We start from the raw sequence: 10,998 nt of genomic DNA on the forward strand, positions 1-10,998 counted from the left end.
TTTAGTAAAGACCACGTAGATTCAACTTGTTTACAAATTCAAAACAAATGCAGGAAAGATTTAAAAACTTGACTAATCAAAACTGATATGCAGACACTTGCAGCTCACCTGGTATCACACAGTACTCAGAAAAGGTTATTTTAAAGCCTAGAGCGAACACCCAGAGCTACAAAAATCACCTAATGATTTCTAAGAGACAAGATCTTCTAGTACATCTGTCAACTGAGTCACAGAATTAAATTAATCTCTTCCAAATATATTGGAAAAATCTTCTGATTGGATTTTTGCACCTAGTTTGATGTGCAGAACTCTCTTCTCATCTTCTAATCTTTTTCTATCAGAAACCATACAAATTCTTGAAAAATCTTTTTTCAAAAATATCTCTGTTAATATAGATTCAAATTATCATACTGTAGCATCTACCCTCAAATAACACCAACACATTAATTTTATCTGTATTTATTATGGTTACACTTCAAGTATCAATGTGCAATAAGCAGAAAATCTATTTGCTGCTCTCATTTCAGTTGCAGTTTTCTTCCTCCGAGTCAGCCATGGTAGCTACAGTGGTTTAAGAACAAAAAGGAAGAATGAATGCCAGAATTAACAGACTTTATACAAACATCCTGAAACAACAGGTATGTAAACCAGTTCTTCATATAAAATACATAAATCAAGATACTACACTTCAGGATAAGCAAGCAATGAGAAGAAAATATATTTACTGCTTTCAGGTCAGTTCGGAACTTTCTTCTGCTTCTGCTGTGAGATCTGTTTGACTCTAAAAAACAACAAAAAAATTCTATCACTTGCCAGAATTCACTGAACTTTGTTAAAAGGAAAACTGGAGAAACTGCACGTGACAGACAAGTTGGTACTCATCAGTATAATCATCTATTCTTTCATTTAGTGGAACACAATGAATGTTATCATCAGACTTTATTATAAAATCCAGGGAATCTGGATGAAGCATTGTGATTCTCAGGGCAGAATTGTTTCAAAAGTAAAGGTCTATATATTTTACTTTATTGACTGTTCTTAATTTGTACCTTAATTCAACAAACATATAACTGTAAAAACTCAACATTACCAAAGGCCAATGTAATCTAACTTTAAACAACTTTATGCATGAAAACTTGGAAGATGGCACATGTAAGAAGTAGCAGGCACATTTATTAGCTTTTTTAACTTTTTGCAATTTGCTTATTCAAGAACCCATAAAATATGCCTGAAGCCTCAAGAAAAATTTTTCATATATAATTATCAGAAAATTATAAAAATTGGGGCTATATGAGATATTGAGAATTCATCTGATTTACCTTAGTGGAAAAAACACCTGTGAAAACCTGACCATAAGAATAGTCATAAGTATGTTAATAACATATTTAGAGAACACTCAAAAAATAGGCTGTTATTAAAGTAGATTTAAGCATAAAGCATATTAATATCACGATATAAATTCTGAGCTACAATTACACTACTGATACCAGAAGTAAAGTGAGCAAACTATTAAAGTCAATAAAGGAAAAAGCTTTCTGCTAACAATATACTAAAACTAGTATATCAAAATCTCAAGTTATCACACTTGGAATACTCTAACTGGAAAATGTCAGACAGGTATCAGTCTCTTTATGACCAATGAATACTCAGAAAACAGTGATTTTGCAGGAGTTGGCATCATCTGTTAAAAGCACTGCCTTGCCTTGCTTTAAATGAAGGCTGATTCATGTTCTCTCATTTCCTTGGACTGTCAAGTATAAAAGGAATTAAAAAATTAGAATGGCTTAACTTGTACTAGAGAACAGGCTATGGGCAGTTTGTAGGTTGTGGCCAAGATACCATCCCTTAAAGCCATAGGAGAGAACCAGTAAAAGTTTAAACCCTTCGATAGGTCAGCACAGAAAAGCGAATCTGTGAGAATCATTCATTTGTAATCTCTTTCTAAACATTTACCTCGGGCTGTCCACTCTGATCTAGCTCCTCCTCAGCTTTGGTCAAATCAGGTGTTCCAGGTCTATCTGTAAGTTCAGCAGGTGTTCCAGGTCTATCTGTGAGTTCAGATACTGTCTTTTCATTTTCCTATGGTAATGAAAACCAGTTTTCAGTTAAAAATACTCCATGTCATGAAATCTACAGAAAATATTTTAAGTATGTTAAAAAGACATTATATATCAATATAAGGAGAACACTTAAGGTAAGTACTATAAAATTTGTTAGTATGTGAATAAGGTCTTAGTATGCTTAAAACTTTTTTTTAATAACAGCAATTTCAGTTTAAATTTCTACCTATTCATTTTTTCCTGACACTTTCATACTCTCACCTTTCTACAATTATGTTCTGTCAGCATATTAACAGAATGTTCTAAAAACTTATGTATTTCTCAAATATTATGTACTCCACATAAATTTAAGAGATATTTACATTTAAAGGTTTTATTGAGATAAACAATTATCAGTCTATGTTTTTACTGAAATAGCATTAAAAGACCATATTAAAAGACTCAGACATCTGTTTACACACTCTTCTGTTAGTATAAATTCCCATGCACCAGGATGATCTCAGAATCAAGAGGTATCACAATTCAAAACCACAGTTCCTTTTCCAGGTACAGCATAGGACTTTACACTAACACTCTGTAAAACATTACTGTCTCAATACTTAAGTTAGACATGCTTATATTGTTATAACTTTCTCATAAATACCACGAAGGAATGTGGAAGCATCAACTAAAATGGCCCTATACTAAATTTTGCAATAAATATATGCTCTGTTCTGAATATATACTAATTAAAGTTCAGGCAAAAAATTCAGACTGCAAAACCAGAGTATTAGACATTTTTCCCCCATTTACATTTTTTAAAAAAATTATATGTTAATTCAAAACTAATGGGCTCCTGCCTTGTGTTTCATAATTGATGCCTGCATTCAGAAAAGATGGCTGATTCATGGTATTTTCAAACTACCAACTAAGCTTTGGCTTAAACCTTTTGATCTTCCTGCTGCAACTGCATGTTGTGTTCTTCACTCTGCAGTTCCAACTTCTCACGTTCTTGCTCCAACTCAGCCTTCTCACGTTCTTGCTGCTCCAACTCAGCCTGCAATTGGTTTAAGAAAGGACAAATCAGAAAGAAAAAAACCCACATTCATATTTCCACCACGTTGCTTACAATGGATTTCATAACTGAAATCACAAATAAAACAAAAAGGAAGCATAAAACTTAACTGCAGTGTTAGTAACAAAGTCCTTTCAGTATCATCTGGCTCAACATTTTCAAAGGTTTTAGACTCTCATGGATAAGAAGGCTTTACTACCAAGGGGAAGGAGAAGCAGTTCACTGAAGTTAGGTACACACTTTGGATACTGTCTCATTCCACATGCTGTGTAGCAGTCTATATTAGTTGTCTCCTATACTTTGGATTGAGCTCTCTGGTACTTTGTATAGTATCTAGCATAAATAGATGAACTAATATAGTATGAAATCTATAGAAAAGACTGGTAAGCAGTATCATTAACGTTAATCACGTCCATCAGCAACCTTTAGTATTTCCAACTGGAAATATCTAATAGAAAGTGTTTATTATTTGTAAGCATAAGTCCTATTGCATCAAAACTTCAGAAACTTCATAATCTAAGTATTTACATTCAACAGCACCAGAGAATACTGTTAGCTCTTGCATTTTGTGAGCAGTTATAACAAATATGGTCATATTGTTGTAACTAGTTTTCATGTTCCTTTTTGGTACATATAATCAAAATTTGCCTGAGTATTTGACTACAGACAAAATTGTTAGGTTAAGAAATGCATCTAACATGAGTATCATTCAATATTTTTCCCATAGTTTATATGAAATGATTTATTTAATTCTCTGTGAATTATCTCTAGACACAATTCTTATTTCTATTTACTATTTTAAATCTCTCATGAAATCCTTCAGCACATAACTGCTGGTCTGCAAATCAGGAAATTTTGAATTTAAAAATTGCAAGCGAAATAGAAGGAATGCATCTTACACTAGAACTGGGCTTAATGTGAGCAGCATGGATTCAAAATTACACTTTTAACATTGTGAATGTTAGCCATGTAAAGAAATCCAGTCAGATCATGTCAACATCACCATAGCAACACTGAGGTTCTTACACATTATCAAGTTCACATGACTCCTTTCTAAAGAATAGCTACAAACAGAGATGTTATATTTATTTCTCATAAGTCCAAACAGTACAAGATTCTAATTGCTTTATGCCAACAGAAAGCTCAGGCAGCTAAGGAAAGAAAAAGGCATCTCACTGCATCAGGCTAAACATACTGCTGAAATAAGCAATCTTCATTCATTGATTCCCAACCATTTTCAGGACTCTCTAATTGTGTAAACATTCTCATTACCTTTTTTTGCATTACTGATATTACACTGGAGCAGCTTGAGATAATGATTGGTTATTACTCTCAGACCTCCTAGCATTTTTGCAATGATTTCTAGCTTTATTTGCACCAGCTCTTGCTCATAATTAACTACAGAGGATAGTCTACTTATTTTCAGCTACTTCTCATATAAGTTTCTTTTCAGCTTAAGTGCCTTCATTTTTAATAACATTTTACTGCATAGTAAGCTTTCCTACCCACGTGATGACTAATAATTCCAGTTATTCAGAAAATTGAGATTAAAATACTTGTTTCATGCCAACTTTATCAAAACCATTATAGATTGGAAGTATAGAAAGAGCTACAGGATGCCACAGCACCATATGCTATTTAGAATTATGTATTACTAAGTTATTATTAACCTGACGTTGTTCTTCAAGTTTCTGCTGGATCATTCGCTCTTCTTCCTCCCTTTGTCTTAATATTTCAAGCTCTGCTAGTGCTGCCTCCCGTTCTTGTTCCAGCTCAGCACTCTCCAACATTCTCTATTTCAGAGGTTACACAGAACCAATTAAAAAAACCAGAGATATATACCATCAATTATATTGTAATGATTTTCTTTTTTGCTTAAGTTGGATCCACCTTTTTTTCTTCATCTAAGTTTCTTCTGTAACGGTAAATCCAATGTGCAAGATACTCTATTGGATCTGCTGGCCGATGCTCTACAACTTCTGCCAGTCCCTTTTTCAAGCAATCTCCCAGGCATTGCTTCAGATACTGAGACTCCATCCAAATCTACTAACAGGAAACAAACAGATATTAACTATGAATGACAGAATCAAATTAGGGGGGTTAAAAATTGTTGCCTCAGGCAGTTAACTCTGAATATGACATTACTTTTTATGAACCTTGCAATTTATACAGGAAAGTTATTTAAATTTAGTATTGGTTTAGTTCTTATAAGCTCCAGTGATAGTTCAGTTACACCAATCACTGCAGAAAAAAAATGCTCAACTCCTCCTCCCCCTATTGTTTAGATATGTATATTTCACAAACTACCTGGAAATACTCTGGTAATTCCAGGTCTACATGAGAGGAAAAAAAAAAACTTAAAAGCACAACAGGACACTGAATATCTGTATATAAGTCTTCTAAGAACAGTGAAGTGCTGTGAATGATCAAGGGCAGATTTTAATTTGAACTAACATAACTATCTTTAAGATATGTACGCGAGACCAGGGCCTGAAGCAACCACTCTATGCAGTCATGAAAGGCACAAAACTCTGAGCACACACAAGGTTTTACTCGCCCTATTTCAGCAAACACGACCTTTCCGTTACTGCCAAGGGCGCTCAAACCCTTTGGCACAGCCCTGGCCCGGGCGGGGCAGAGAACCGGGGCTCTTGGCACTGCCCTGGGCGCGGTGGCCAAGGTGGGAATTCCGTGCCACCCTCTGCCTTTCTGGCGGCTCCTGACGCGGCGAGTCCGGGGCGAGCTGCGAGGGCCTGCGGGCACGAACAGACCTGGATTATCCCAACCCTCTTCACCTGCACCGCCACCCACACCCTCCGCCCCCAGGCTCTATTTAAGCACAGGCGGGGCCTCCACCCCTCCCCTGCGCTACACGCGGGGCGGGTCCGCTCCTTATCCATGTTCCTGGGGCGCGGATTTCCTGGGAGGACCTGGCGCGTTACCCATAGAAAGTTACTCGGATGTGGTACTGGTTCCTCTTTGCTTCTGGCGCCGCACTGTAGCTGCTCGCCTTCCCTTGGAGAGCAGCCCTGCTCCTGCTGTCCCCGGTACAGCAACCCCAGCCTGACCCGCTCCCACCGCCCGCCCTGCCCGGCCCAGCGGCTGCCGGCGCCGCCCGCCCGCTCCGGCACCGCCCCGGACGCGCGGGGTTGCCCCGCAACAGCGCTGCGAGCCCCGCAGCACCGCCTCCACCGCTCCCTGGAGGATATCTCCTAGGGGAAAAGCCAGTTTAAATGCGATTGACGCCCTCTCTCCGTGGCCGTTTTCCACTCACAACAGAAAGGGGTGTCCATCAACATCTTCAGCCAGCCCTGTCTGTCTGCAATCAACTGGCAACGCGCTGATCCTTCTTCGTTAATTTAGGGGATTATACACATCTGTGTATAAATGCATGCGGACACGTAGATAAAGACTAGAAAGCAGTTCAGGAAAGAAAATACTCTTGGGATTTTAGCAAAAGGAACCTGAGCTAACATAGAATAAGAACTTTATAGCCAAGTACAGGGTGCGTTTTTCAATAAATGCTTTATTATGGAATTTGAATTTCCAGCTTTAAGGCAGAGTTGTATTTTCTCCTTGGCTGACATTCACCTCAAATTTGACCAGTTGTTTGTTTTACTGGCAAACTTCTAACCAGGTATTAAAAAACCCTGCATATAATTTCTATTCGTGGCTAGGCTTCGCGAACGAAGATTTGGGACGTATATTTACAGCGTATAATTACAGCTGGAAGACTTAATTCAGCGCGGATGTTAATTCTGAAGCTTAACGGCGCTCACGTTATCTTAGCAGTTCCCAGGCAGAAATGGAAGGCTGCAGAAGGACTGCTTCCCTGAATAAAAAGCTACACGGGAGTGCTGGAGTTCCGTGAGAGGTGAGACGAGCCAGCTCCATCAGCTCCGGGACGGGAGGTGGTGAGAAGGCGCCGGCCGGGGGGTGTCGCTGGCGCCCCGCGCACACAGAGCGCAGCCGCCCGGCCCGGCCCAGGCAGCCCCGCGGCCATGGCGGCGGAGCGCGGCAGGGCGGCCGAGGCCTGCGTGGGGCAGGTGGTGCTTCCCGGGGACCTGCTGCTGCTGCCCGCGCTCTACGACGACGGCGCGGAGGGCGAGCGGCTGCGGCTGAGCACGGGCGCGGCGCCCGTGGGGCGGCTGCTGTGCGGGCCGGGGCTGCGGCGGAGCGGGGCCGGGCTGCTGGTCACCAAGTGCGGGATCCTGCGGCACCGGCCCGCGGGCCCCGGCGCCTACTGGGTGGACTCGCAGCAGAAGCGGGTGAGGGCGCGGGGGGACTGGGGGATGTGCGTGTGTGTGTGTGTGTGAAACCCCTGACCCGTGTGTGCCCCTGCCCCGCTCCAGTACGTGCCGGTGAAGGGTGACCACGTTATTGGGATCGTGACGGCCAAGGTGGGGGACGTGTTCAAGCTGGACGTGGGCGGCAGCGAGCTGGCGTCCCTGTCCTACCTGGCCTTCGAGGGCGCCACGAAGAGGAACAGGCCGAACGTGCAGGTGGGTGCGCTGGTGAGCTGGCGGTGATGCTGTAGCCGTGTCGTTTGGTGATTCTTCTGTTACGTTTTAGTAGCTTCTCTTAGTTAAAAGCGTTTTTTATAAGTCGCCTGTTAAATGGGGAGTGCCGGTCTGCTTGCAATGATTTCTCCTGGGCCCTCCTCGGAGGTTTTTGCAAGATTAGACTGTGGCCTTTGAGAGGTTTCCTAAGAGCACTGTGACCAGGGTAGTTTGATCTCTGTCAGGTCGTAAGCTTCCTTGCTCTCGCATTTTAATTTTCCCATAACACTGCCAGTAGCACATGCAGTTCATGAGTAATGTGCATCCAAATGGACACTATGACGTTAAGGTTTTAAAGCAAGCTTTTATGCAACGTGATGCTGGTATAAAATGTTTGTATCTGTTTTGCTTTTTTTTTTAGCGACACTGTTATAAACAGTTGTATGGCACATGCATGCCACACTTTCTGCACTCTGATGAAATATCATCACCAGAATGTAAAAATGGAAGAAAAATATAAAGAAAAACAAAATAGCTTTGTGATTTTTTTTTTCTTCTGATAAATGATTACAAGAGCAGGTTGCTTAGGCTTTAAATATCATTAGAGTCTGAAGAAAGAGGAATTCATATATGGTATTTAAAAAGACTGGAGCTATTTAACTCCTTTAAATAAAATTCTGTCTTTTTATCTTACAAATTCTAGTATTGGTACAAGATAATTGTTCGCGGAGGATGCTGTCTTTAGTAGAAGAAGAGAAAATGAAAATTAGTTTTCTATCATTACTGTTTTAAATCTATTTTGTTGCCTCACTAGAGGATCTTTATCAATAATCAGTATTTGTTACAAATGTACAGTATGATCTTCTCTTTTACTTTTGCTTTTTGACACTGCTTTGTTTAGGTGGGAGATCTTATTTATGGTCAGTTCCTTGTAGCAAATAAAGACATGGAACCAGAGATGGTCTGTATAGACAGCAGTGGAAAATCAAGTGGAATGGGAATAATTGGACAAGATGGCTTCCTCTTTAAAGTTTCCTTAGGTCTAATAAGAAAGTAAGTACTAAGAAACATAAGTAGTTGCTCTAGTATGTAATATGGTAGGTAGGATTTGCCAGTTGTTCCCTCCGAGCAGTGTGGGATATTTGGTAATCGGTGTGTGTAGTTCTTGTAGTGTATTTATACCAGTTGTGCTGAATGGAGTATGAATATTGACCTAGAAGAAGCATTTATTTTTCCTTTTAAGAGATTTAGATGCTTTTCTGTATGGTGGTGCATGACCTGTTTAAAAAAAAGGGATGTGGTTGCCAAGGGAGCATGGAAAATAAAACTAGTGTCCTAGCTAGGTTTATTTTCCAATGTCAAACATTCAGGATAGTGTTTCAGGTATGTACAGACTACCTTGGAGTTTAAAAAATGGAAATGCTTACTGTCCTTTTTCTGCTTAATGTAATAGTGGGGATGTACGTTTGGCTGACAGCTGATTAAAGAGGTTTGGAGTTTCTTATGCTGATGTAAAGACAAGATTTTTTTGTGACTATCAAGAAATACCAGATTATATGGATAAATGATAGTCAAGCTTTGTTGTTGCCTTTTGGGTGGGGTTTTTTTATTTGGTTTTGTTCTTTGGATAAGCAATCTGGAGATGTAGAGCCACTATTTCACACCAGTAATTATTTGTTTGATTTATATGTCCCATCAGAAGTCAGTGTGAACTGATACAAAGACTTTTTGCAGCCATTCTGTTTGTTTTCCAAATTTTGTCTGTATGCAAGTAAAGCAATAACAGTATATTACAAGTAAACTGCTAAATACTGATATGTTTTTCTTCTTTGTGAAGCTGTTCAAGCTTGATTTAATCCTAGACATATTACAGTATTATTGAGAACTTTATTTTTCAGTATGCTGCCAGCTAATAAAAATAAAGTGGTCTGTTTACTGTTGTTAATATTGTCTCCTGAAGTAGAAAGGAAATCCTGTTTTGAAAGATGCCTCTTGGGTGTCAAATTTATAAATCGCAGCACTTTAAAGATGTCACTTTGTCAAATAGTGTACTTTTAGAATTTATTAAATCATACAATTCTTATAACACTATCAATTCATTTAAATTTGGTCAGGTATTACTTCCAAATCTTAATTAGGAAAAAACCCTGCTGAATTCACAACTCTTGTACTTTTTTAGGTGGCTATATTGATACTGTGTAACTATTTTGGATGTATATTCAACTTGATAATCTTACTTTTTGGTGTTGCTTTAGTAGCTGCCGTAACAGCAGTGCTGCTGGTGTTACTGATGATAACAATGTGGTGTCTGTAAACGTAAGCACTTCTTTCTCTGACTTTTTTTTGATCTTATTTACAGACTCTTGGCTCCCAAATGTGAAATAATTCAGGAATTGTCACAATTATACCCATTTGAGCTGGTGCTGGGAATGAATGGAAGAATATGGGTAAAAGCAAAAACGGTTCAACAGACTTTAATTGTAGTAAATATTTTGGAAGCCTGTGAGTATATGACTGCAGAACAGAGAAGACAAGCACTTGCCAAATTGTCAGGGAACTGATGAGAGAAAACTTTGAGGATTTGTTTGCGATGACTGCAAGGTGTTTTTGTTATTTTTGTATTCAGATTTATATTAAAAGCCATTTTTTAAACGAAGTATTGTGCTTTGGTTGTTTTTCATTTCCCTTCTTTATCCACTCAGCTTGTTCTTCTCTTGTTTAGGAACTTTGTTTTTACTCACTTTTGTGATTATGAAGCCCTGTTTATGTTCACATTCATGAATTTTCTGGTTGATGTGGAGACAGTTCTTTAGAAGCTTTCATTAGCTGTGAGTTTTGAAGTGTAACTAACTACTTAAGTCTTCTTTAAGAAAACTGGTCATTTTGTAAACAATATATTTGCTTTTTTTGTATTAAAACTTCAAACAATACGTCTTTACTTAAGGTAGAAAAAAGTATCCCATGGCTCATTCATTCTGGTCAGATGCTTTTATTTATACAGTCACATGAAGTGATTATTTAGTATTTTATGGAATTTGGGAATAGAAGTGCAGGTAGAGAATACCAGAAAATAATTATAGGGCATAACAGAAAAAAATCACAGGGTGCTTAAAGCAAAAGATCAGATAAGACCAAACATATGCTCACTCTGACCTTACCACTTTCACTAAAAGATAACTTGCCTAGTGATATTAAGGAGATAGTGATTAGGACATGATAATAGCCATGTGTTTTTTTATTCTAGGCACTGGATCACTGGATTTATTTTCTTTAGTTCCAGCATGAAAATATCATACAGCTTTGCTTAATGTTTAACAAAATCAGCATTTCAGAAAAAAGCTATATTAGGCTTCTTTGTGTAGTAGTTCCTCACATGCGTGTAGAG

At 38.9% G+C, this 10,998-nt stretch overlaps 2 protein-coding genes across 7 annotated transcripts; one reads left to right on the forward strand and one right to left on the reverse strand.

Moving 5' to 3' along the window:
* Positions 1 to 443: 443 nt before the first annotated feature.
* On the reverse strand, positions 444 to 6,222 carry DYDC1 (DPY30 domain containing 1). 6 transcript variants are annotated; one of them, XM_027700237.1, is made up of 8 exons: positions 6,090 to 6,222; positions 5,692 to 5,867; positions 5,005 to 5,157; positions 4,785 to 4,907; positions 2,986 to 3,096; positions 1,954 to 2,079; positions 728 to 781; positions 444 to 569 (listed from the first exon to the last, which is right to left on the reverse strand). In XM_027700237.1, the coding sequence occupies exons 3-7, from the start codon at positions 5,149 to 5,151 to the stop codon at positions 731 to 733; spliced, it is 558 nt and encodes a 185-aa protein (XP_027556038.1). In that variant the 5' UTR covers positions 5,152 to 5,157; positions 5,692 to 5,867; positions 6,090 to 6,222; the 3' UTR covers positions 444 to 569; positions 728 to 730. The 6 variants fall into 6 exon arrangements, with proteins under 6 accessions (XP_027556038.1, XP_027556036.1, XP_027556035.1 ...); XM_027700235.1 differs by lacking the exon at positions 6,090 to 6,222 and having other exon boundaries at positions 1,954 to 2,030; positions 2,061 to 2,079; positions 2,986 to 3,066; positions 5,672 to 5,863; XM_027700234.1 differs by lacking the exon at positions 6,090 to 6,222 and having other exon boundaries at positions 1,954 to 2,030; positions 2,061 to 2,079; positions 5,672 to 5,863.
* An 878-nt stretch (positions 6,223 to 7,100) lies between these two features.
* Positions 7,101 to 10,269, forward strand: EXOSC3 (exosome component 3). The gene is made up of 4 exons (XM_027700230.1): positions 7,101 to 7,382; positions 7,467 to 7,616; positions 8,515 to 8,666; positions 9,973 to 10,269. Exons 1-4 carry the CDS (start codon positions 7,116 to 7,118, stop codon positions 10,172 to 10,174), a joined length of 771 nt encoding a protein of 256 aa, XP_027556031.1. The 5' UTR covers positions 7,101 to 7,115; the 3' UTR covers positions 10,175 to 10,269.
* Positions 10,270 to 10,998: the final 729 nt, after the last annotated feature.

This window comes from Neopelma chrysocephalum, unplaced genomic scaffold (genome assembly GCF_003984885.1).
Source record: "Neopelma chrysocephalum unplaced genomic scaffold, ASM398488v2 Primary Assembly neopelma1_143, whole genome shotgun sequence".
Taxonomy (NCBI): Eukaryota; Metazoa; Chordata; class Aves; order Passeriformes; family Pipridae; genus Neopelma; species Neopelma chrysocephalum.

Excerpts from the sequence above, each read along its gene's own strand:
- DYDC1 (XM_027700232.1), bottom strand. The coding sequence starts at position 5,151 with ATGGAGTCTCAGTATCTGAAGCAATGCCTGGGAGATTGCTTGAAAAAG. Across the intron at positions 2,080-2,985 it reads TGCAGCAGGAAGATCAAAAG|GAAAATGAAAAGACAGTATC; the intron begins GTTTAAGCCAAA and ends TCATTACCATAG. Across the intron at positions 782-1,953 it reads ATCAGAGTGGACAGCCCGAG|AGTCAAACAGATCTCACAGC; the intron begins GTAAATGTTTAG and ends GTTGTTTTTTAG.
- EXOSC3 (XM_027700230.1), top strand. The coding sequence starts at position 7,116 with ATGGCGGCGGAGCGCGGCAGGGCGGCCGAGGCCTGCGTGGGGCAGGTG. Across the intron at positions 7,617-8,514 it reads GGAACAGGCCGAACGTGCAG|GTGGGAGATCTTATTTATGG; the intron begins GTGGGTGCGCTG and ends TGCTTTGTTTAG. Across the intron at positions 8,667-9,972 it reads TCCTTAGGTCTAATAAGAAA|ACTCTTGGCTCCCAAATGTG; the intron begins GTAAGTACTAAG and ends TCTTATTTACAG.